This window comes from Etheostoma spectabile, chromosome 21, assembly GCF_008692095.1.
Source record: "Etheostoma spectabile isolate EspeVRDwgs_2016 chromosome 21, UIUC_Espe_1.0, whole genome shotgun sequence".
In the NCBI taxonomy this organism is placed as follows: Eukaryota; Metazoa; Chordata; class Actinopteri; order Perciformes; family Percidae; genus Etheostoma; species Etheostoma spectabile.
In genome coordinates this window covers 14,058,488-14,083,106 of record NC_045753.1, presented here as the reverse complement: position 1 = coordinate 14,083,106, position 24,619 = coordinate 14,058,488, and the positions used below count along the sequence as shown (strand labels likewise).

Sequence of the window (24,619 nt, the reverse complement as noted above, 5' to 3'; positions counted from 1 at the left end):
ATTGCTGCTATGATCCCTGGGTCGTTGTACAACTTTCAACAGTTTGCTTGCTGTGGCCCTACTTTTTGCGAAAACATGCTTTTTATATTTAACGTAAAAACAGTCTTTCCCGTTATTAGGGTAAAATGCCGAGTATTTTAGCCTCCCCAAACATGTCCAGAGGGTAATGTAGTTTTTGCTTGGAGTGTGTATGCAACAGACTCGTCCTTTCTCTGCACTGCAGTCAGCGCCACTCGCACATTTGGCGTAGGACGGTCACGTTACAAAGTGGGTCGGCACTAGCTGCTGCTGGAGAGAAGACTGGGAGGACTGCGCAAAAAAACACGGCCCGGATTTGTGCTTGCCTTACGTCATGGGGAGCCTCAGACCTCTTTGACAGGATCCAACAACGAGAAGCACCGGGGATGTGTAGTCAACTTCCAGCGGGCCGGGGGATGTCGACGAGCACACGGCTGATTTGTGCGTGTTGATTTGCCCTTAAAGTGAAACCAGACACGGACATTTCGCTTTGATTGTGCGATTGCGGCGCACCATGCGACCGCCTCTCCGCTATTAAAGGGACTACAACGGCTGTTTTCCACCTAAAAAACGAGCTGTTTTACCGGGTTTGGATAAGCACCCGGAGAACTAATCCGCAGAACGGTCACATTCACAGCAGGGTTTGGACCAGACAAAAATGGACAGGACAGCACGAACTGGATTAAATGATAGGGAATAAAGGAGACGCCGCGAACAAAGCGAACCTGAAGTGGTATGCTAGTTAATCCGTGTGTTTTTTATTTGACTGGAAATGGGAGCTTTAACAAGCAGGCAGAACATAGGCGTGGAAGAAGTGGACATTCCGTCCAGTTCGGTGTACCGTTATCCACCGAAATCCGGTAAGTCACAGAACAACAGGTCCAACTGGGGACGGGTATCTGTTACAGTATTTTGTGCTTCAAACGCATCCATCACCATCAAAATCCTCAACATCTTACCTTTTAGCTGCAGGACATTTGGGCCTTAAACCTGGAGTACGTTACCTGTGGAGAGAGGGGAGGACCAATACCTACTTCTTTCCAACCTTATTTCCCCCTTAACATGTTTAATTGTAGGCCTATCTTGTCTGTATTTCATGTTTATCTATTAGTCTTCATGTTATCTAATGTATTTATTTCACTGCAGCATTGTTTAGTTGTCCCTGGAGTGATATTGACAGAAACACAGGGGCATCTTCTTATTTACCCGTCCTTCGTGAATTCCCCTTACAAGTTAATCTTATATTTTCATTTATTTGCAGTGTCAGATACATAACTGGAATTGGCTCTAATCTCGATGCCTCTGGGCATCCATAGCCTGGGAGCTAGACTTGTGTTGATGGCATCATACCGTGTTCAGTTAGGCTGCAAAATAAATAAGTAATGATGGATCCCAAGAGGATGAAAATGAAAAGACCAACATCACCATCAGCAGCAGACTTTCATCCATGGAAGTTATGTTCAGTATGAATGAGGTTTTTTAGTTGAAAAAAGGATTGTAGGCCTAACCAATGTTTTTTTTTCTCCATTATCCTTTCATTTGTAGATTTTCTTTTCAATAAAAAATTGTAAAATAGTGAATAATGTCATTCATAATTTCCCAGAGCCGAGGTTGACCTCTTCAAACTGCTTTAAAAGAGTCCAAAAGCCAAAAGCATCAGATTTATAATGATTTAAACAGAGAATATAGCAGAGGATCTTCATTTTAGAAGATACAATTAGACGTCTGGCATTTGTGTTTTTAAAATGATCAATTCATCTTTCTGTTATTTTCTTAATTCAAATGGAAAATGGTGTAAAACGTCCACCATAATTTTCCAGGACCCATGTGACATTTTCAAATCGTTTTTAGAAGCAGGAAGATATAAAAAACAGCAAAAATGACCGGATTGTCTTAAATTAAATTAAGAAAATGAATTCATTTAAATTGTCTAATTGTTTCAGCTCCAAGTAAAACACATTTAGTACCCATCAGATTCGTGTGCCATTTAATTATTCTTTGATCAGAAATTTGATTTATTAAATATTTATTAATACTTATTTATTTTTTTTTTTAAAAATTTATATATTATTAAGGCAAAGTTCTTGAACCTCCTATTTGCTTTAAAGGGCAACTATTATATAGCATGTGCAGGATTATATTTGCATTTTGTGTTTGTACTAGAACGTGTTTACATGCTTTAATGTTAAAAAAACACTTTATTATTCTCATACTGCCCATGGCTGCTGCACCTGTATTCATCCTCTGTAGGAGACGCTGTGTATGAGCCTCCCAAAAAACCCCAGTCTGCTCTGATTGGCCAGCACGCTTCCTGGAATATCCCAATATTTTTCACTCGGTTTCACCAGAGCCCGTCTACAGAGAGCCTCTTTACTCCCTATTAAACCCCATTGTACCGCATTTGGTTGCAGTTCCACCAGAGTTTATCTGGGATCTGATCGCGGGCGAGTGCAAAATGAATGGGAGTCTATGGAGCTAGACGACAAAATGAGTCTCTTTTGCCTGATTGTCGTTGAGAAATCTCAGATTTGATTGTTGTTTTTGAAGTTTAACATAGATTATAGGTCGGAAGTTGAATGAACAAGTCTTATGTCCTTTCAATTTCTTACAGGTTGAGTTGTTGTTGCCCATAACACGCTAGCATTCTGCTAACGAATGCTGATTGGTCAGTCAAGGACTGAATACGACCAGAGGTCCCGCTTGATGACATCCGGAAACTGTTGAAACCGGAGTGTTCAGAATAGTTTGAAATCTAAACATTTTAGCTCATGTTTTGGCCACGTTTAACATGAAAATCCAACATTATAACATTGTAGATGTGAAAAAAACACAGAAAAGCATAAACCAACAACCCAACTTGCCTCTCCCACCTGGTGATGAGAGGGAGGTAATGAGAGGGAGACCATTGTCATCGTGGCTTTTTTTAGTTTATGGTTTGTTGTGTTTATGGATTTTTTTTCCAGTGTGAATGGCTTTAATGTGAGAGCATCCAAACCCTGCATCCTCTCCTGCATTAAGAAGTGTGAAAGATGCTAGAAGTCCTCCAAGCAGATGCACGACTTGCCTGTCCAGCATGTATTTAAAGACTCTCCACCACCACTATTACAGTCTTATGATATTAGCTCACCCTGTGATTAAAATAAAGAACGTCTATTTAGTTTTGTTGTCATCAACCCAAAGTCTCAGTAAACAGGTGGACAGCTGCAGTACACCCAAAAACAGCACAGCTTCAGTCAAAATGCCCTAGATTATTTTCAGGGCATGGTTTGTCTACTGTCCCTTGTACTAACTTGATGATTTGAGGATTTAAAGCTTGAGTAGTTTGAGTTTACCTGGCTTTGTCTGTGGATAGCGCTGCTAGTCATATGTTCAAATATTTAAGGGAAATGTTAATGTTTATGCCAGTGACATGTCAGGTGGGTAGAATTTGCAACTTGCAAAAGAATAACCGCAAGACAAAATCTGTATTTTTGTCTGTTATAGGGTCCTAAAATAGTTATTTTCCTCATATTGATAAGTCTTTAAAGCTAAAGATACTAATGTAACTATGTTTCTTACAATGCATACATTTTTGAATTCTCAAAACAAATATTATTAACTTGATTTAAAGAATCTTTAAATTAGATTCGTTGACCTAATTTAAAAATAAAAAACTATGCACGAGAATTGAAAGCACAGAATTATTCCCCACTAGCACCGCCACGCTGTGCTCACCACTTTTTGTCTCTTTGTCTTTGTCATTAACATGTTTTTTCCAGATGATGTGATGTATTTTGAGTTAAGTGTGTGTAAAAGTGAGCCTTTCTGTGCAGGGAGTTACTTCGCCAGCCATTTCATCATGGGTGGAGAGAAGTTTGACTCCACCCATCCGGAGGGTTACCTGTTTGGGGAGAACACAGACCTTAACTTCCTGGGGACTAGACCCGTGGCGGTAGGTGTCCTCACACACTAACAGCTGTAGTAAATGTTAAAAACTCAAACAATATCACCAAAAGTATGAATCGTGACACATCTTCTTCCTCTGTGGATGGAATTGTAGATGCTATTTGCTGAGCATTTTAAAGACAACTTCACACATGTTGGGCTAAAAGTTGATATTGAGAGTTTTTGTCAATTGTTCTTTCAAGAATGAGCTTTTAAGTCTCATAATTTAGTTTATATGAAGATTACAAAATAATTGCTATAAAGAGGGGGAAAATAAAGAAAATATCTTGGCCTGCAACTGAGTATTTTGATTATTGAATGCCAGAAAATATTTAAAAACATCAGACAGCCCAGCGTGATGTCTTTGAAATTGCTTGTTGTATTAAACCAACAGTCCACAACCAAAGATAATCAATTTGCCATTTTAAAAACAGACAAAAAGCAGCAAATCCTCACATTTGAGGAGAACAAACTGCTCATTTTTGGCTTGACAGATGACTTGGTTGTCAAAATAATTTTGTTAATCAACTAACTGATTAATCAACTAAAAGCTGTAGCCGTCTCTTCGTCAACAAACAGCAGCTGACACATCTCTGTAGCTGCGAATCCGGGCAGTGGAAATGAACAAGCGTCTCATCCTGTCAAACTAATTTAAAGTGAAATGATAGTCTGCCCGGCTCCCCTTGTACAGAATGGTTGATAAGCTGCAGTTGCTCCGGAGAGTTCGTTCAACCTAACTAATGAGAGCTGCAGATCAACAAGGGCTCAAGTCCGTAGAGGAAAGAGAATTTGTCACGGACTGAAAGGCTTGCTGATATGGAGAGACTGCTCCATCGCTGTGTGTGCTAATCTCAGTCTCACTGCTGTTTCTGTCTAGACTGGGGCTAAAATTAGGAGTGCAGTTTTTCTCCCGATTATCTGGGTGTTTATAATCCTCCTGTGGGCACAGGATGCATCTGGTGATTTTTTTTTTTTTTTTTTCTTTTCTTGTATGTGTGTCCGAAGCTTTATTATGTAATTTTTGGTTGGTTTCTAAGCAGATCGTGCTGTGGAATCATAAAACGAACTGCAGCTGTGTTCTCAGACTCCTGCACAACTCTCCAAATATGACAATGAGTGGGGCCATATTTAGGGGTTTTCAGTAACTTCTGCATGAAGCATATAGATTTAAAAAATTGATTTTTAGCCATGCTAGAGGCAACGATTGTCCATCAGTCCACCAATTAAGTCTGGACTGAAATATGTCAACAACTTTTGGATGGATTGCCATGGAAGCTTGTACAGACATTCATTGTAATAACTTTGGTGATTGCTTTCCTGTATTTGAAAAGGAAAACAAGTCTAAGCTTTTCATTTTATTCTGAGCATGTGTGAGGAAATACAGACTTTTCCTCGGATGTTTCATTGTTTAATGGTTACAAACCCCAGTGTTGCCTGTGAGTTTCCCAATAATGGTTCTTTTCAGCATCTGTTACTCCCTGTGTTTGTTTGTGTAGTTTACAGGCGTGACTCCTGCTGAGTCCAGAGTGTACTAGTACTGAATATGGTGCCATTCTCTCTCACACACACACACACACACACACACACACACACACACACACACACACACACACACACACACACACACCACACACACACCCACAACCCCACACACACACACACACACACACACACACACACACACACACACACACACACACACACACACACACGGACAGATGAGGGCTTGTAGTGTGTTTCTCCTCCAGTGATCCTCAAACCACTTCAGCTCTCCTCTTACGCTTAGTCAGCAACTTCAGGCTTCAGGCACACAACAAAAGAGACCCACAGATTGGGTCAAGTTAAAAGGTTATGTGCTTTACTGCAGGGTTTTCAGTGTTTCTTTATTGCTAAAGATTGGGTTGGTCATGAGAGAAAATAGTGAAAAAAGAAGGTATTTCACATCCATCTGTAAATTAATGCTATCAAAACTCTCCTGATGCAGTCAACTTCACCCATCTGGTCCTTGAAATAAAGACAGGAACTGTTGGACCACGGACTGCTTTACCCTCCTGTGGTCCCTGTGTGTGCAGAAATGTGCTCAAATACTGTCTGAAGTGTCAGCCTTGTTCCTGGAAAGACACAATTTGAGCAGATTTTTTGCTCAGGCTCAGCACATGTCAGCACAGATCTTGCTGGTGCTGACCAACCGAAACACTTGTGTTAAGGTTAAACCAGGAGCAGCCGCGGTCATTGTGTAACCCTGAATTCCCTGTGGTAAAGAGAGGAATGTTGGGGTGGTTTGAGGGAAGATGAATGCTACTACTCTTCAGTCTTATTACATGTATTTTACTTCTATAATTTGTTTTCTTTTTGTTTTCAGTTCCCGTATGCAGCCCCTCCACCTCAGGAACCAGTAAAGACTTTACGAAGCCTTATAAACATCCGTAAGGACACACTGCGGCTCGTACGGTACGCACCTCTAGCCACTTAAACATATGCTGGACATAACCCCTCATTACACCACTTAGCTATTTTTAGCTGGCCACAACAGCTAATTTAAGAGAGAGTGTCATATTATGAATGTTTTTTTCTTGTAATTCAAATTTACTTTCTTGGCATACTTGGGGAAAAAACACAGTATAACAATGTAACATCCAATTAAAAAAATTCAAGGCAAACATAAAAGTACAAAATGTCTCTTAATACGCCACAGACAATTACATACACAAAGAAATAATGCTATAACAAACAAACAAAGAAAAATATGAAAAGTGATTTGAGTGTGCATGTTAATTACTGACTTCAAACAAATTATCCATCTTTCGCAGATGATTTCTGTATGATTACTGAGGCTTAAAGCACTTTATTATTATGTTCTCCGTGACTCATACACAAGTATATGGATGTTGTATCAGATTTCTGTTCTCTGCATGAAAAATGTTCGCCCTCGTCCTTATCTCCTCTTCTCTCACCCGCAGGTGCAGTGAGGACCTGAAACTGCCGGGTGACGAGGCGGCGGGGAAGAACAGGGCCTGCTACAACGTAGAGTTCACCTTCGACGCTGACACGCAGGTGGCCATAACCATCTACTACCAGGCCATAGAGGAGTTTCACAATGGAGTGCCAGTGTAAGTGGAAACATGTTTCCTGGTGAACAAATAACACTGGAATTCATGTAAAGAAAGATGAGCTAAAATCCAATAACCAATCACTTTGGTCAATATCTAGCCTAGATCTTTAATATTACTGATCACGATGTATCTAGTTTCACTCAGTAGAATTGGCCTTGTGTGTCTTCAAATTGTTGCTTTATTAATGCACCTGCAGATTTATTGCTAAACACTAAACTGTCTGTAATCAAGTGTCTGCAATCACTCAAGACAAGCACAGATTACTTCCACTCAAAAAGTTGAAAATGTTAAATATTTATTTTGGCATCATTTGAATTATTTTTGCTAGTACTGTCAAACGATTGAAATATTTTATCGTGATTAATCGCATTAATGTCATAGTTAACTCACAATTAATCACAATTAATCACACATTTTTATCTGTTCTATATGTCTTTTGATTTCTTTTTGTCCCATTTGCTTGCTTTGTGCAAATGTTTTTTTAAAAATCAAAAACAACATTGGCATATAGCTGTAGTGTTCAATTTCATATGTAACATTCTCACTTGGAGCAAATAATCTCTCACAAAATGTAACACTGTCCATCAATAAAAGGGTGAAAAAAATACTTTGACAAAGGGGGGGGGGGGAATTGGCATCAGCTGTGTTCTTGGCCATCAAGTGGTATTTCAGACTGGACGTGCTGCGATGATAGCTCAGTTCACAAAGGCAAAACACACAGATCACTTTGGTCTCGTCAATGGAACCAGTTGGCAACTTTTTAAAAAGTAAACTTTCCATTCAGAATCTTATTGGCGTCCATTTTGGCGTCTCGCGCTTGCCATCCACTCAAAACATAACGTTACTACTCTTTGGCTGGCTCGCAAGCACAAACCAGTGTGTGCGGCGTGCCTGTTGTTTTGTTTCCGGTCTAGCTAGATCCGGTGTGGTGTTGTAGTTTTCTAACGTTACTAGTTGTTGAAACAGCATGTGAAAAAACCCCACAAAGTTTGCTAGGACAAAAAGAACGTTAATCTCACGATTAAAAAAAAATTGCCGCAGTTAAAATGGGTTTGCGATAATGCCGTTAATTACGCTTTTAACCGACAGCACACATTTTTGCATGTGCAATTTTGTCAAAAACAGCTGCATCCTTAAACACTTCCCCGTAAAATACTCACTGTCATACTGTTTCCTCAAGAAACACCTGTGTCCAGGTGTCAGTATCTCTGTGTATGTGAAAATAGTTGAATAAAGCCTTCTGTGGCTCCGGAGGGAGCTGTGTAAAGTGTGATCAATCACCTGAGGGTGTGGAGTGGGATAAAAGTGAGCTTACCAGACCTTTTGCATCCTGAATCTGTAAAGGCAGACAGCCAAAGTTGAGGTATCAGAATATGTATTGTAAGAGAGAAAAAAGTCTAATCATTGCATTTGTAGTAAATATCTACTTTTAGTCTTTAAAGAAATAGAAATACAGGCTACTATAGAGGACTGAATATGTTTCCATAAATATTGATTTCATAAGTTATGCCAACATGATTTTACATATCTTTGATACATCTTGCATTACATATCACTATTTGCATATGTTGCATAAAAAGCTGTCTGTGATTTCTTTCAGTGCAGGATGCAAGAAGACGTTGCCTATTCTCCACTTCACATAGATGAAAAAAAAATCATCTTTTAAAATGCAAATAAAATGTATTTTCTGGTAACGGTCACATTTAAACAGAAATTTTAGTCTGTTATGGTTTAAATATATTAAAATGCACTTGTAATCAACAAATGAATCCAAAACGTCTTGATACGGATAAGGGGATCATATATTTTGGTGCATTGACTATCTACGTGTTCCTGGCAGCTACCTGCCCCAGGACAGCTCTCTGCAGTCTGAGACGGTGCACTTCAAGAGGGGAGTGTGCCAGCAGTTCTGTCTGCCCTCACACACCGTAAACCTCAGCGAGTGGGCTGACGAGGAGGTAAGCAGCTTGTGTCTGTCGGCTGAATACGGAAACACATGTCTGTATGAGGCTCTGCTGTGAAGCCTGATTTATACACAGGGGCGGATAGAAATCTATTATGTTCCTCTCCACAGCTGCTGTTTGATATGGACAAAGAGGTTTTCCCCATGGTGGTGCAGGCCGTTGTAGATGAGGGGGACGGTGAGTTGCTGTGTGTTTATCGTGCTGATGGTCTGATGTAAAAGTAGAGCTGCAGAAGTTTAAGCAAAGACTTGTCCACTGTTTTATTCTTTGCAGAACATTTGGGCCACTCTCACATACTGCTGGCTACATTTGAAAAGGTAAGAAAGACACTCTTTGTCAGAGAAATTGTGGCAGGCTGGGGCACAAGATGTTTGCAGGAATTTGCTGTTCTACAGACATTGCCAGGACTCTCAGATAGAGCCTAAACAATGTAGCGCCACTACACTTTTCAGTAGCTATTTTGATATTGGTTAATAGTTGACTTTGCCAGCTAAAATGCCAAACATTTGCAGCCTCTACCATGAGGTTCCTTTTTTCCATTCCCTTTTCATGACTGTAAATATTTCATCTTTGGGTTTTGTATAACTGATACTAGTGTGAAGACAAGTACTGCTCTGTGGTGATGAAACAATTCCTAACTTGTAAATCTTCGTTACTGAATGCTCTCTTGAGTTCGAAACATTACATTTAGTTTAGTTCTGCACATTGGCACCATTTAAACTTTACTGAATTAGCTATTAGCAATAAGGTTTGAAATGTACCCCTAGATGTACACACAACTATCACTAGATCACTTTAAACTGAAGACAACTTTAAAACGTTATGATTCTCAGGCACATTCTGGAGCCATAAGCAGATTTATGGACTCTGTTCTAGGCTAACCTGATACTAGATTAATAATTAAAAATGTTGGTGTAGTCAAACATCTTTATTTCTGGGTCTTTATTAACAAGGCCTCCAATCTCTCATTTCTTTGAGGATGCTGCAGCAAAGGCAAAACTTCTCTCTGACTTCAAACACTAATATGTAGAAACATCAGAAGTCCTCTACGCAGCATTACAGTTCAGTCGGGTGTCCTTCAAATATAAACAATGCAAAAGAATAAAAAAATAAAAAGGCTTCCAGGACGAGTTTTTGAATAAATTTGACAAAGTATTAATCAACTTTTGCTTTCTTTGGCAGCACATGGACGGGAGCTACTGTGTGAAGCCTCTGAAGCAGAAACAAGTGGTGAATGCACCTGCTTCTCTTTCTTTCTTCCTTCCTTCTTATGTGTAATATTTATTATGTTTTTTTAAAGAAAAAGATACACCAAAGCTTTATTTCCCCCTTGAACATTATGCCTGAACACATGAGACCTGGTGCCTTTATTCTTCACTGTGTTCCTTTTCTCAGGTGGATGGGGTGAGTTATCTGCTGCAGGAGATCTATGGGATAGAGAACAAATACAACAGCCAAGAATCAAAGGTAATATCAGATGGCATGAGAGTTGTTTTCTCTCTGACTGCATCAGAAGTGACATGGCAGTGTAGCGGCTCGACCGGATGAATTAAACTATATATATATTTATTTCTAATATTCAAATGTTTTTTTGATCTCCAGCTTGCCGACGATGAAATCAGTGACAACAGTGCAGAGTGTGTGGTGTGTTTGTCAGATGTCCGAGACACACTCATCCTGCCGTGCAGACACCTGTGTCTCTGCAACGCCTGCGCAGACACTCTGCGCTACCAGGCCAACTGCTGCCCCATCTGCAGACTGCGTGAGTTCCCACCAACAAGGAAGACTTTCTCTCCAAAATGAGACTTTTCCAACAGTGAAAGAGCTACTTCTTAAGTACTCCCCTACTCTATTAACTTTACTCTGTTAATGCTCCATTTAACATTTATATTTGACTACAACAGAAAAAGTACAATATTTTGAGCACAAATTGGTACAGCGGAATCCCATCAGACTCGTTGGGTGTCCTTAAAAAAGGATTATTTAATCTGCAGGCTGTATGAGATTGTTGCCAAGCAGGAATTACAGTTACTGTTTTCTAAACTTAACACCTGGACCTGGGAAAGATGTACCTGTGTTTTGCACACAGAGTGATTTGTAGGCGCTAAACAGTCAAATTGCGTTGTTTTTATTTCCTCTATTTAAGGAATCACACCAATGTTTTGCACCGTTATAAATTGTTTTGGTATTTTTAGGCATTCCTGTACAGGGGCACAAAATATGTGAAATTCATCTGGGAAACACACAAGAGTGAGAGAGACTATAGCTGACAGAAACATTGAGTGGGACAGAGTGTAAAAAGAGAAAGACGCAAATTTAAAAACGCATCACAAAGTTACTTTAGCAGAGCTCTCTGTTCAGCACCACAACACAAGACAAGACAAAAAAACAGCAATGCAGCAGTTATTTTTTTTGCCTTTTTGCTTCCTGCAATTAGCTCCTGCTTATTGTTTCTGACTTTTTATGGCTTTTAGCAGCTCCAGTCCACAAACCATTCAATCTCTTATTTTCACTTTTTGTTGTTGAGCTGATCAGTCTACTTAATATTTCTTTTGTCTTACGGGATGAATCCAAACACTTGCTGTTCCAAAAGTGTCCTCACTTCAACCAATATTCAGCAGAAAACATTCAGCAGCCGGAAATGCTTTCTTTCTTTCATTCTTTCTTTCAGCCTGACATCATATCTTAGTTAATAGCACTAATTTATATTTAGTCTTAGAAAATAGTTTTTCTGTGTAGCTGTCATTATCATTGCAATTATTAGATAAACAAATTATTTAAATACATTAAATTGTCATCTTTTAGCATTCAGAGCTCTGCTGCAGATCCGAGCCATGAGGAAGAAACTCAGTCCTCTGTCACCTACCAGCTTTAACCCCGTCATCACTTCACAGACCTCTGACTCAGAGGAACATTCGGTGAGACAGAGCAGACACTTACTGAGTAAATATAAAATTAAAATAATCTAATCAGTAAACTCACCAGTGTCCTCTCCTGGTTTGCAGGCATCTGAGCACATCCCTCCAGGCTATGAGGTGGTGTCTCTCCTGGAGGCATTGAACGGCCCCCTCAACTCCTCTGTGGTGAATCCTCCTCCTCTCCACTCGGGTCCCAGCCACGTCTCGGGAACGCTGCCCCCGTACAGCAGTGAGCCTCACCCAGCACTGGCCCGCTCCCTCTCCCCTCCAGACCACTCCAACTCTAGTCAGGGACTCAAACTCAAAAAGAGTGGTTCAAAGTGAGTATTAGCGACAGTTCATGTTCGTTTGTTTTCTGTTTGGAATATCAGATTATTTTAATATCAATTTACTGTCCTTCTGTCTACTACATCCAGAGTCAAATGTGTCAATGAAGATTCATTTATTTTTAATTGTGAGTTTATTTATTTTTACCAAAAAATACCCTGGTCTTTGAAAAGGTACAGATTGGTTCAAACTTTTGAGGTTTTCTGCTGCAAGACTCCACAAGTTTACAGTCTACATAGGAACATTGCCTTGATGAGTATGCATAACATAAAAGTAGAAGAGTGAAAATGTGGAGAAAATGCAAAACCGCTCCTGATTATGTGCTATAGCTAAAATTATAAAAGAACAACAACTTGGGGATGGACGGCTATGTTTCCTTACCCATTGATAACATTCCTGTTTTTTTGTAATACTGATACTTTTCACGTTTAATATTTTCACATTTAAAACAAAAATCTAAATATACGGTACATTCATTGTTTTATTTTTTAATAAAACAAATTCCCCTCATTATAACACCATCCTGTTAAGATCATTTGTCGGTGATGTTACAGTACAGGGACATGAACAACTTACTCCAGTTTTATTATGTTATTTTAGGTCACTTTCCCAGAATTCCTCTGTGCTTCCTGAGGAGGAGGATGAGAAGTCTTGCAGTGAATCGGAGGCCTGTCGCCACAAACTCACCGTGGACCAGGAGGTGTGTGTGTGTGTGTGTGTGTGTGTGTGTGTGTGTGTGTGTGTGTGTGTGTGTGTGTGTGTGTGTGTGGTGTGTGTGTGTAGTGTGTTGGTGTGTGTGTGTGTGTGTGTGTGTGTGTGTGTGTGTGTACACCCGAGATGAAGAGTGAATACATGGTTGATCTCAGTGTTCGAAATCTGTTGAAGTGTACACAAATGTTTGTGTGAGCTCCTCTCTTACCGCTCTCCACTGCTCTTGTTGTTTTGCAGTGCCGAGTGACTCCAGACAGCGAGAACCTGACTCTCTCCTCGTCTGGAGCCATCGACCAGTCGTCCTGCACTGGAACGCCGCTCTCTTCCACCATCACTTCCCCTGAAGGTACCCACACGTTTGCCTTTCTATACATAGCTAATTCTAACCAATTATTTATCAAACAGCAGTCCCTTGAAGTAGTGAGGACCGGCCAAAATGTCCCAGCAATGCGGAAATGTCCTCACAAACATAATGGAAGCCACACAATCAGAACCAAACCTAAACTGACAAACAGAAACAGTAGTAGCAGTGAAAACATTGGATGAAGTATAGTGAAATCACTTTTATTTCCTAAACACTAAATAGTAATGTTTATTTCTTCATGCTTTATATTGTCTATACTGTAGTAGAATATATAGATGCTCATAATGTATTTGCCATAATGTAAAGCCTCATTCAGACACGCATCATATAAAATAAATGTGATTTTTTTACACGTTGGCCCCATGACTGCACTTTTACGTAAAACAACAACAAGTCTGAATTTAATGCCACCCTATTACCATAAAGGCTGCAGCAGCACAAGGTAAAACATGCATAGAGAAATGTAATTCATCTTGTTTTTCACTCCAACGTCACTGTGCATGTATCACTCAGTTGTCGTCTCTTGTTCACGAAGAACAAACACAAAATCTGTTAATAATGAAAATAATTACTAAACCTTGAAAAACTATGAATGAGCCATTTTAAGTAACTGGGGCAGAAGAGGTTAAAAACAAACCTCCAGGTGCATTTTAACATGACTAAATCCTAAGCTTGTATCACCTCAGCGAGTGAGTTTTACACTGGATTTGATTTTTTGGGAAATCTGCACAAAATCGGAAGAGAGGACTGTTTTTCCAGGCTGGAATGAAAGACTCAATGAACTCCTTACTTCAAACATGTTCAACGTCTTCTGCAAAGCAAATCCGCGTGTTGCCGGGATTCCATCTTGTGTTGCTGACAGAGGTCTGGAATAAATGGAATCAACAAAAAGAAATTGGGAAACTCATTTTCTTTAAAGTAGTCAGTCAGCAATGAGATTAAAAATTACCAACTTTTTTTTTTAAGAGTTAGATGAGAAGATGGATTCCACGCTCAGGTTTGTGCATTAAAGGGAAATTATGCAGTTTTTTTTCAGCTTCATTTCATTTTTAGTGATTGGAATGGTCATATGCCTTTTTTGGAGTTGAATGGTGGTTGACTCGCTCCACCCTAGTGCCTGTGAGCGGAAAAACCACCCTTGCAACTTTTGGCCTGGCCTCAACGTCGGGAAGGATCGCGTGATATCAGGTTTTGTGATGTAACGAATTTCTTCACAGCACTGCACACATAACGGCCATTCACGAACCGCCTAACAAGGTAGCGATGGAGTTTTTCATACTATATTCATGGCTGAGCTGGCAAAAAAGAAGCAGAAAGCGAGGAAAGCACTGTCGGAGGAACAGAGAAAGAGGAAGCGGCAGACTGACCGAGCGAGGGGTCAGACACAAGTAAACCTAGGAGCTGCCAGCTGTAGGGGGGGCTCTGTAAAGAAACCTGCGAGCAAAAAGCAAGAAAACTGCAAAGAAATGGCAAACTGCATAGCACCCCTTTGAATACTGAGTGCTTGTAGATATATTTTGCACTTCAGGCTAGCTTTATACTAAGCAGTGCTAATCAAACAAAAGGGTCTAGCTCCATACTTACTGCACAGACATGGGAGGGTTATCAATCTTTTTATCTAATTCCCTAAAAGAAAGTGAATACGCCCATTTCCCAAAATGTAGAACTATTCATTTAATGTGATAACAAAACATTAAAAATAACAAAACATTTCTTCTTAGACCACTGTTCAGAAAGGAAATAATAATCTTCTGTATATGTTTTCTACTGTTGGTAATTCTATGAGAGTAGGGATAACTTTATAAAAAAAAAAAAATTAAATGGTGAAAATCTCAACCGGCAACCAGAGGAAAAAAGTCTCAAGTCCTTTGAGACATACGTGCCCAACCGTGATGTGTGTGTCCGTCTGTCTGTCAGACCCAGTGAGCAGCAGCCTGGTCCAGTCAGTGATGTCCATGGCCTCGTCCCACTCCCAGCACTCCCACATCAGCACTGACACCATGTCCTCCATGTCAGGGTCCTACCTGGCCGGGGCCGAAGGCGAGCCCGGGGAAGACGATGGTAGAAACGCTGATGGCGAGGAGAACCAGGACGCCCCCATGGAGAGCCGAGGACCATCGCAGCAGCACGGGGTGAGGGATCCTGGGATGAAGGGATGAAGTAGAAATTGGCCGCAATATCCTAAAATGTATTTTAAACACGTTGTCTCCTCATTGGACTGCATCTCTTTGCATGTTTTCTGTTATTCAGGAGTTTTCCCAGGAGCCAAAGGAACAAAACTACTCAGTGGCTGTAGAAGAGCAGGACTCAGAGGTGAGTTATACACAGTGATTTGTACAAATGTGTAATTTCATGTTTTTATTTAAAGTTTGACAAATCGTTGTTTTTTTTTTGCTGTTTTCCCCAGGGAAACGATGTCACTGAAGAGGACTGCTCCTCCCCATCTAATGGGAAAGGTAACTATGGTGACCACCCCTCACCTGTCACCCCTGACCTCTCACCTCCCTTTGCATTTTGTTGCTCTCAGGCCATGTTAAAACAGAAACTCAAACTTTCATACAAACTATACATTATGCACTGAGTTGTCAATCTAACTTATTGTTGCTGTCAGTAAATCTTTTTTGAATCATGCCTGAGGATTGACAACCCTTTTAACACAAAGGGAGCCTTTGTCAGATATTGTTCTCTAGATGGGTCAGTCTTTTCAAAATGCATGTAATGTTGGCTGAAACCACCACAACATGCAGTGTCTGAATTGGAGTGAATGGCTTCTCATACAGTAGGTGTGCACCAGAACCTTGGTCTAAGATTTAAGATTTACTTATCAGGACAATGCCCATTAATAAACATTTCTGTAAATGCGCCGTTTGGCTAATTTGAAACTGTAGTCCTAGTTACCTAGCATGCATGTCTTTATGACATGAAGGTTGAGCTCAGAAAATTGACTGAATTAAAAAGTTAAATGACTAAAATCAATACCATTAATGCCATACCCATTGTCACTCGTTGTCCCATTGTAGTTATTCTGTTGTCACAAAACTGGACTGGATTTGGCAAAAAGTGGCTCCTCAAATCTGATTAATTGTTTTCTGCAACAACAGGCAGTTGTTTTCAGTGAAAAAGCTTTAAAAACCCACTGTACACTAGCTGCTCAGCAGCAAACGGCAGCCTGACACAGTTGGAGACAAGCTGGTGAACGAAATGGAGCATTTAGCAGCTAAAGAGAGCGATAGTTCCTTCTGAAGTTAGTAGGGACTAAAAACAGAGCTAAATGAGAGTGAATATTAGACTTACATTCACCATAACCAAGACTCCAAATGAATGATCGTGTAGAATTGTAACTGCTGGATATGTAAATAAGCTACTGTTTGCAAACAGCGGTATCGACTTAAAAACCGATGATACATTGTATTCCCAACTTGTTTCCGCTGACCCCAAGTGGCACAAAAATCAGTTATTGCATGTTTATCAGAAAAAGTGAGTGAAATGTCTCTTTTCTTTCTTTACTCAGCACAGCTCAGTCACAGGTGCCTTTTTAAACAACTTGACGTGTTAAACATAAAAAAGAGACAAACAAAAAGCCAGTATCCGCTTTGGAGGCATTTGCTGACCATCAACCGATTTCTGAATTTAGGCTAATGTTATAAAGCCAGCCAATAACACACTTAACGTAAAATTTAATAATAAAAGAGACCAAACTGAAATCCACCGTGCATTCTTAAGAGGATCCATACCTGAATTATTACACAGCTGACAGATCAGACAGTGAAATGTCTATTTGAGTGACCTTTATTTATACAGTAAGCTTCCCCTATTTTACAATCTGTGTTTCCTTGTTGCTAAAGCTAATGACTGGTAATCAAGCAATTAGAAACCAATAACGACTGATTCCTATCGATCGGAGCATCCTTTCAACCGGAAATGAGCACATACAGACATCCTGTATTGTTAAGATGAGTTTCTGCGGCACACCAGGCTACTAGCTTGCATTTGCATGATTTGCACTTCTATATAAATGTTAGGGTGTACGTATGTGTGTGTGTGTGTGTGTGTGTGTGTGTGTGTTTGTATGAGGTATATCATTTGTGTATTTCATATGTTTGTGCTCAAAAAATTATCTGCGCACTGTTTGCCTTTTTTTTAGCGTGTGTGCGTGTGCGTGTGCGCGTGTGTGTGTGTGTGTGTGTGTGTGTGTGTGTGTAGGCTTGAAGTGAAAACAAAAAAGTCACCTTTATTAGAAAATTGTTACAACAGACAACTTGTAGGTGAATTAGTTTTTCTATGGATTCTGTGTGTGACACCTGGGGCAAGACTAAAACAATCTACCTGTGAGTTACCGAATGACCTTTCAGTTCTTTAGGAGAAAAGCGGACCTGTGCTGCCTGACAGACTGTGAATGTGCACATGCAATGTAGGATGTATGTTTGCATCTGCACCAGCGCTGCCAGACAGCTTCTGTATGTGCCCTGCCTGTATCTCTGTGCTGAGCTGCCAGTCATTCAGTCATCTTCTTCCGCATTAGCACACACACATGCTGCGCACACACGCTGCGCACACACACACACACACACACACACACACACACACACACACACACACACACACACACACACACACACACACGCTGCACACACAGACACACACACACACACACGCTTGCTTGCTTGCTTTCTGCAGACATGAAGCACTTGCACATATTAAACATGTCAGTAACTGTTATCTGGCCATGCTGGAAAAGGCAGAAAAATGCAAATCCACTCAGTTTATACTCACTCTAGTGTGTATCAGCAAACCCAATATTAGAAGAATATGACAACAGAGTGGCAGCTTTCAAACAAAATGGCAGATCATTTTAAATTATACAAAAACGTTAAATATATCCTAAAATATCTGTTTATGCTTCATTAATTATTTCCACTTACTGCCAGTAAGTGACTAGTTTTGTAAGTGACCATGGTGGACATTCAAAGCCAAATTTAAGTGCAGTGAATCAAAGTGGGATAAACTGATAATATTAATTATTTTATAACAAAATTGGACAATATGAATAAACACCCTAATTATGTTATTATAATTAGGGTATCGGTATACTGTAATGATACAACACAATTTATGGAAACTCAATTAAGACACAGTTTTTTGTGGATAAGATCGAAGCAGTCCAAATAATAAAATACCTGTCAAAGCAGAGTTAATTCATCATACTGATACAAAGATAATCAGATAAAATCGAATATTGCCATAAAACTGCTCTGCTCATTGATTTGTAACATTTCCCACAAAAGATGGCAACAATTTTTAATGGTTTCTTTTTCGTCACATGTAGAGAGGCCTTTTAAAATGAAAAAATACACAAACTTTACTATTTTGTTGTTGCAAAGTTGCTTAACAACTGTGGCTGCCATTGATGTATTTGATCATCACTGTGGTTATCAAATATTTCCTGTCACGCTGCCTTTTTTTATCCCCCCAGAATGTAATTACCAATAAATGAATGTACACATGAAAAAAGACAGACACGTTTTAAATCTCTCTTGCTACATTAATAGAAAGTAGAGAGCAAGATGAACATCACTTGTTTTTCTTGTCTTCGCTGTTAACACTGTCCATTTTGTGCATAATCGTTCTAAGTGTCAAATTGCATCTGGATTATTGTTCCTCCATGAGTCAGATTCTTCCAACTTTACAAGCTCACCCTGGTCACGTGTTCCCCCTCAGTGTGAGAACCACACGATTATAGGAAAGTCTGCTTAAGGAACCAGACGAATGAGCTGATTTTGGTGTCACCAACACTGGGCTCCTCAAATCTCACATCTTAGTCAGATACATGGTAGTAAAATGCAGAAATATTCTATCATTTATTATTTTAATAATGTCGTTCCAGCATGGCCAACTTCACCCCTCCACCTCTGACACCCTCGCCCCTCCCTCCCTCACCCTGCCTGTCCCACTCCCCCAGCTGTGCCTGGCTGCTCTTGTTTGACCTTTGCCCTCGCTTGCAGGTGGGCGGAGCAGGTGTCCAGAGTTGGCCAATAACAATCAGGGCGTCGCCCTCTGTGACACGCCCTCTTTGGGGTTGGATAATGAGCAGGCTCCCGACAGCCGATTCGCCGGTGAGTGGCAACCTCTCGAACATGGACCGATGAGAGCTGAGGACTGGGCTTGGGAGTGAGGGGAGCAGGGCAGGGGGTGAAGGGGTGAGGACAGATACAGGATGGGAGGAAAAGTGAGGAAGATGAGAGTGGTAACAGAGAAAGAGTGCATGTGTCAGAAGACTTAAGGATTTCTGACATTTTAGCTTGCTTTGCTCACATGCTAATGCAAATGAAAGCTAGAAAGAAACAAGTCCAACTAATTCGATGTTATATTTACTCACAGTTAGTGAACAGAGAGGAGCTTTTGTAGCATCTTTGCCCAGCATGAAAATCTGGAGCATTCCTTCTTCTCTTCATCCCTACCCTTTGGTGTTGTGGTGCTTTTTCAGTACAGGTTAGCTGTGCACTCTCTCCCTCCTCTCCCTCCTTCAGCTGAAGCCCTGCTGTGTGTGTTTGTGGGTGTGTGTGTGTGTGTGTGTGTGTGAGTGCATCTTATCCTGTGTCTGGCAAGCGCTTTCTTCATGCTGTTGTTTTCTGTTTGTGTAAGTGTGTGGGAGAGTCTGAGACTCTGGTCCAACCCAGAGTTTAAAGTTCATGTTCAGTGTCTGCCAGCTCCGAGCCCCTTTGCCAAACATCTGCAATCCGTTCTTACACCTCCTCCATCTTCTCTCCCGTCCTCTCCTAATTCTCCTCCTTGCTTCATAACACTTGCCGGGTTGCTGTGATGAGAGCTAAAGGAGTCAATTTTGGTTCTGATTTACTATATTTTAACAGTTGTCATTTTGGGTTCAACCCTGCTTCAGTCTTTAGCTGTGCATCCTTCTTGTAGCTCTCAGCCACTAAAACCCTGATTTGACTTCATCCCCTTGAACCTGATCCCCTTTGGTCTTTTATGGTGGATGGTGTGACATGTTTAATCTTTCTGTGTCGTAAAAGTGTTCTGTTATCTCTCTGTTTCTCTCGTTTTTTTCCCGTCATTCTTCACATCTTCTGCTGTCTTTTCCTGAAAATTTTCCTCTTTACCTCTCGCTCCTCTCCTTTGTCTCTCTCTTCCTTCTTTTACCTTCTTTCGGATGGACAGATGAGGAGTCGTGCCCAGTGCACATTGAGGACTAGGTATGGAGTTATGACTAGATAGTAGATCAGACATAACGGTTATATTGTCATTTGCATGTGCAAAAAAAACAATCACCCTCTTTTGTTAATTACACGGTTTATCTGTTTATCATGATACAGTTTTTATTCCCCACCCCTAATTCACTAATCAAATATCTTTAAAATGTAATGCAACAAGGGAAATTTTGTTCTTTTTTTTTGTATTTATCTTTTCTTAATCACAGCTCGGATTCTACGTTATATGTTCACATACTTTCAAGTTGCATAGTAATAGTTGAGTGAATGTTGCTTTTATGGTGGATGTTATTCATTATTCATACTCTGTGTTCAAGATCTAAAATGATCAATTATTGATTTTATTCCCTGGCTGTTATTTTACCGACTATGTTGGTTGGGGAGCCCTTGAGTTGCTTAAGTGGCCCTTATTACAGGCCAAGAGGGCTGCAGTGTAATGCATGGTGTGCAATTATCTAGGCTCAAAATTACAACAATATAGAATATTATGTTTATTCAATAAACAAGACATTCAATTGCTCCGCACAGATTGGATGTTTTCATCTCTTCAGTGGACGTTAAGCTTCACGTACATCCTGATTGTTGTACTATTGCACTTTGTTGCGTTTTCTTTTTTATTAAAACACATCTTTTCCACCTCAGCCAAGCATAACTTTTTTTAAATAATTTTTTTTGATTTGCAGCATTTCCTGGGTTTTTTAATCCACAAATTTTAAATCCTTAGGCAAAACAAGTTAAATGACAAATTGCACCCTGTAGAGTGTGTGGCCCATGTAAGCCGAGTCCTTCGCAGCGGCATGTGTTCGAGTCAGACCTTTGGCCCTTTGCCATCCCCCCCTTTTCCTGTCTATCCACTGCCAAAAACTAATAAAGTAGAAAAGCTCACTAAACATAATCTTAAAAAAAAGACAAATTGCTGTATTAGTAGAAAATGAATGGGACAGTAGTTTGCCATCTTGTAGCTGTGTCTTGGTGTTGGACATGAATCTACACCGGTGAATGAACAACTGTGTTGTTAAAACGGTTGGGGAAATTTCCTCTGATTTTTGCAACATAACTTTCTCTCTCTCTCTTTTTTCTTTTCTTCAGGTTTGATGTATCTCGGGGGCTTCAGGCCTGTTTTGGAGCCCCACCCCCACCACACCTCCACCACCAACATCAACCTGGAGGAGCAGGGGGCTGAGAACAGGGACGGCCAGAGTCCCAAACATCCACGCCGCGGACCACTCATTGTGTAACGCACTCAAACAAATTCCCACACAAAAACACTCAGACTTCTCCATCCAGAGTCAGCTCTTCTTACCCTGCCATAGTGCTGCATCACTGGAGACTGTGTTCACTGAACAGGGAACCCCCCCACCCCCGTCCCCCCTCCATCCGTTTGAACACTTCCTGGATTAATTGTTGTGAGGAGGCAAGAGGAACAGAAGGGCATCCCATGTCTGTCTTCTGTGCACTTTTATCTCACAGGAATTTCTTTTTTTGTCTATGACCTAACTAGTTGTGGGTTTGATTAGCCTACTGTTACATTATTATTTATTACCTGTAGGTCTAACCAATGAGAGCTGTGTATTGTGACACTGTCTCTAGAAAAAGTACATGCTGCTCGTATCCTTCCCTCTCCTCTATTACCAGCCAAACAGTCAGGGGCTTCTGTGATCGGCAATCTGATTTATTACTAATGTACTTCTTCTTCTCTCTTATAAACTTTATGTTGAACGAGTGTTTGGACAATATTCAAAAGTCAGCTCACACCGGACTACCTTACCTTGGCGAACTAAAACGTGCTGACTCCTCTCTTCGGATCAGGGAGCTCCCGTCTCAACTTCGCATGCAGCTTTAGACCTTTGCTTGACGTTTTCCTCTCATTCCCGCCATGATTTCCAAACAACCTTTGCTGAATGTGAATACAGAAGCGGTCAGACTTGTAAGGCAGCTGACGAGCCAAGAAACGGCACAGCCAAAATGAACAGAAATGGACCGAAAACGAAAAAAGAAAGACTTGTCACACAGAATGTAGGACAATGAACAGGGATCTTTTAGAAGGGGAATGTACGTGACATTTAAATCGTCATCTAAACTGGAATTAAACATGAACTTTGAACCCTAAACTGGTTACACACACACACACACACACACACACACACATTCACAATCCTCTCCATCTGCAGCACCATCTCAGCATGCCAGTATTATCGTATTTGCAACTGGAAACCAACAAGTACCACCAAGCAATAAAGAGGCCAAAGCTGCGTCTCCTCTTCTCCTGCAGGAGGATGGTTGTGTGCAGATCAAACTAAGTCTGTGTTTGCACTGGCTTGTTACATTCAAATTTAGACATTTCAGTGTGTTTCATTTTAATTTTTTTTAAATTATTTTTATTTTTCCATTGTAAAGGGATTTTTTTTTTTGTGAGGAAAATTTGAAAACCTTAACGTGAGATTTAGGCCACACTGTGGTTAGCTGGCATTTTTTTCATATTATTATCATCCGTAATGAGCCCTTTTCTCCTCGTTTGTGAAGCTTGGTTTGGTTTTGTATAACTTTTAATGTATAGCTCACCTGTTGTTGATGTTCTCCTTTACCGTGTTTTAAGTTGTTGCAAAACACTGTGTCATTTACTAGAATGTGGATGAAAATATGTGAAAAATTGGTAAAGGTTTACACACATGCGTGCTCACATAAAGATGAACTAATATGGGACAATATCAACATTTAATGCACTATTAGCTGTTTCCTAGACAACACACTTTGCGGTGCATGAGGCGATAGTAGAGTAAGCATGTTAGTCTAGGTCAGCCCGCTCCCTCCTTTAGAATACTTGGTTATGGATCACTGCACACACATAAAGCCGGACCACATCCTTCTGAAGTGTTATATATCGGTTGCTGGCTCCCTATTCGCTTGACCCAGACTGTTCGATCAAGAGGACGGCACCAATATATCCAAGCTGCAAACAGTCATGCGATTCCTGTCCGAATGTGTAGACAAAACCCTTCTCTGGCACCAGTTACAGTATGATATATAAAGAATGGGTTCCAAATCTGCAAGACCCCCCCCACACATACTTTTTCTAACTCTAGGATTAAAACACGGTCAAAGAAAATGGACAATAAAGTTTTTGCAACTAAATGGTTACTGAGTGATTTCCTGATGATTTTTAAATGGGAAAAATTGATTGATCAACGCAGGATCATGTTTTGGGTCACATCCCTAAGCATGAAACGCTGCTCCGAGATGTTTCCTAACATGGTCACCTCCACTGAAACTCTCCTCACTGCTTCATACTATCGTTTTTCCGACTGCCCCGCAGCATTTTCCCACCGCAGTGCTCTAACTGTACTTTTGCCACTTTGAAAAATAACTTTGCCGGAATCAAAATCACCACCTTTCTCAAAGAATTATGTCAGCTTAGCATTAGCATGACTGAAATATAGTTTTTAATTAAAACACATTATGTTCACTGTTATGTATAAATCAGTGTATTTTTTTAGCTTGTTGTTTTGGGTTTACAGCTGAAACATTTTGGTTTACTCTCCCTTCTCTCATCAGCTAAAAGCAGCTGTACACTACTCATTTAGAGTACAGAATGGAGTTCAATTGACAGAAAGTTAATCAATTGTATTTTTTTATAACAATAATCTTTTGTCATTAACCAAAACATTGGCTAAACTTTGATTGGGTTTTGAATATATTAGGTTTAGAACTGTTGTCCGGACAAAAGGAGTAATTAATGAGAACGGAAATAATCATTAGTTATTCATAAACTCCAGTGTAAGCACAGAAGTCCATTAAAGTACAAAATCATTATTTTCAGAATTAAAATGACATCAGCAAACTCACTTACCGTCCAAAAAGATGTTTTTTTACATAAATAATAAATCAGCTTCAATGCTCGACAGCCCGCAGTGAGCCCGGCAACTCGATGTCAACAAGAAGGAGTGAGTTTAAATGGTGTTAGTGTTCATAATTACATTACCATTTTTATTTTTTAACAAAGTTGCGCTTTAATTGAATTTTCCCTTCTCATTTGATGTAAGCTTCTCTGCATGTG

The 24,619-nt window shown here is 40.2% G+C and overlaps 1 protein-coding gene across 12 annotated transcripts; it reads left to right on the top strand.

Annotated features, from left to right (window-relative positions):
* Positions 1 to 97: 97 nt before the first annotated feature.
* Positions 98 to 23,697, top strand: rnf157 (ring finger protein 157). 12 transcript variants are annotated; one of them, XM_032503157.1, is made up of 20 exons: positions 102 to 878; positions 3,831 to 3,949; positions 6,305 to 6,393; positions 6,903 to 7,052; positions 8,896 to 9,013; positions 9,130 to 9,196; positions 9,293 to 9,336; positions 10,202 to 10,249; positions 10,415 to 10,486; positions 10,622 to 10,781; positions 11,825 to 11,937; positions 12,025 to 12,257; positions 12,865 to 12,965; positions 13,211 to 13,321; positions 15,257 to 15,471; positions 15,590 to 15,652; positions 15,747 to 15,795; positions 19,342 to 19,452; positions 20,516 to 20,550; positions 21,655 to 23,697. In XM_032503157.1, the coding sequence occupies exons 1-19, from the start codon at positions 791 to 793 to the stop codon at positions 20,548 to 20,550; spliced, it is 1,986 nt and encodes a 661-aa protein (XP_032359048.1). In that variant the 5' UTR covers positions 102 to 790; the 3' UTR covers positions 21,655 to 23,697. The 12 variants fall into 12 exon arrangements, with proteins under 12 accessions (XP_032359052.1, XP_032359044.1, XP_032359047.1 ...); XM_032503161.1 differs by lacking the exon at positions 19,342 to 19,452 and having other exon boundaries at positions 98 to 878; positions 15,356 to 15,471; XM_032503153.1 differs by lacking the exon at positions 20,516 to 20,550 and having other exon boundaries at positions 99 to 878; positions 12,865 to 12,964; positions 13,213 to 13,321; positions 15,356 to 15,471.
* Positions 23,698 to 24,619: the final 922 nt, after the last annotated feature.

Coding starts and splice junctions, on each gene's coding strand:
- rnf157 (XM_032503149.1), top strand. CDS start 791: ATGGGAGCTTTAACAAGCAGGCAGAACATAGGCGTGGAAGAAGTGGAC. Junction 879..3,830: donor CCGTTATCCACCGAAATCCG/GTAAGTCACAGA, acceptor CTTTCTGTGCAG/GGAGTTACTTCGCCAGCCAT. Junction 9,014..9,129: donor GCGAGTGGGCTGACGAGGAG/GTAAGCAGCTTG, acceptor TCCTCTCCACAG/CTGCTGTTTGATATGGACAA.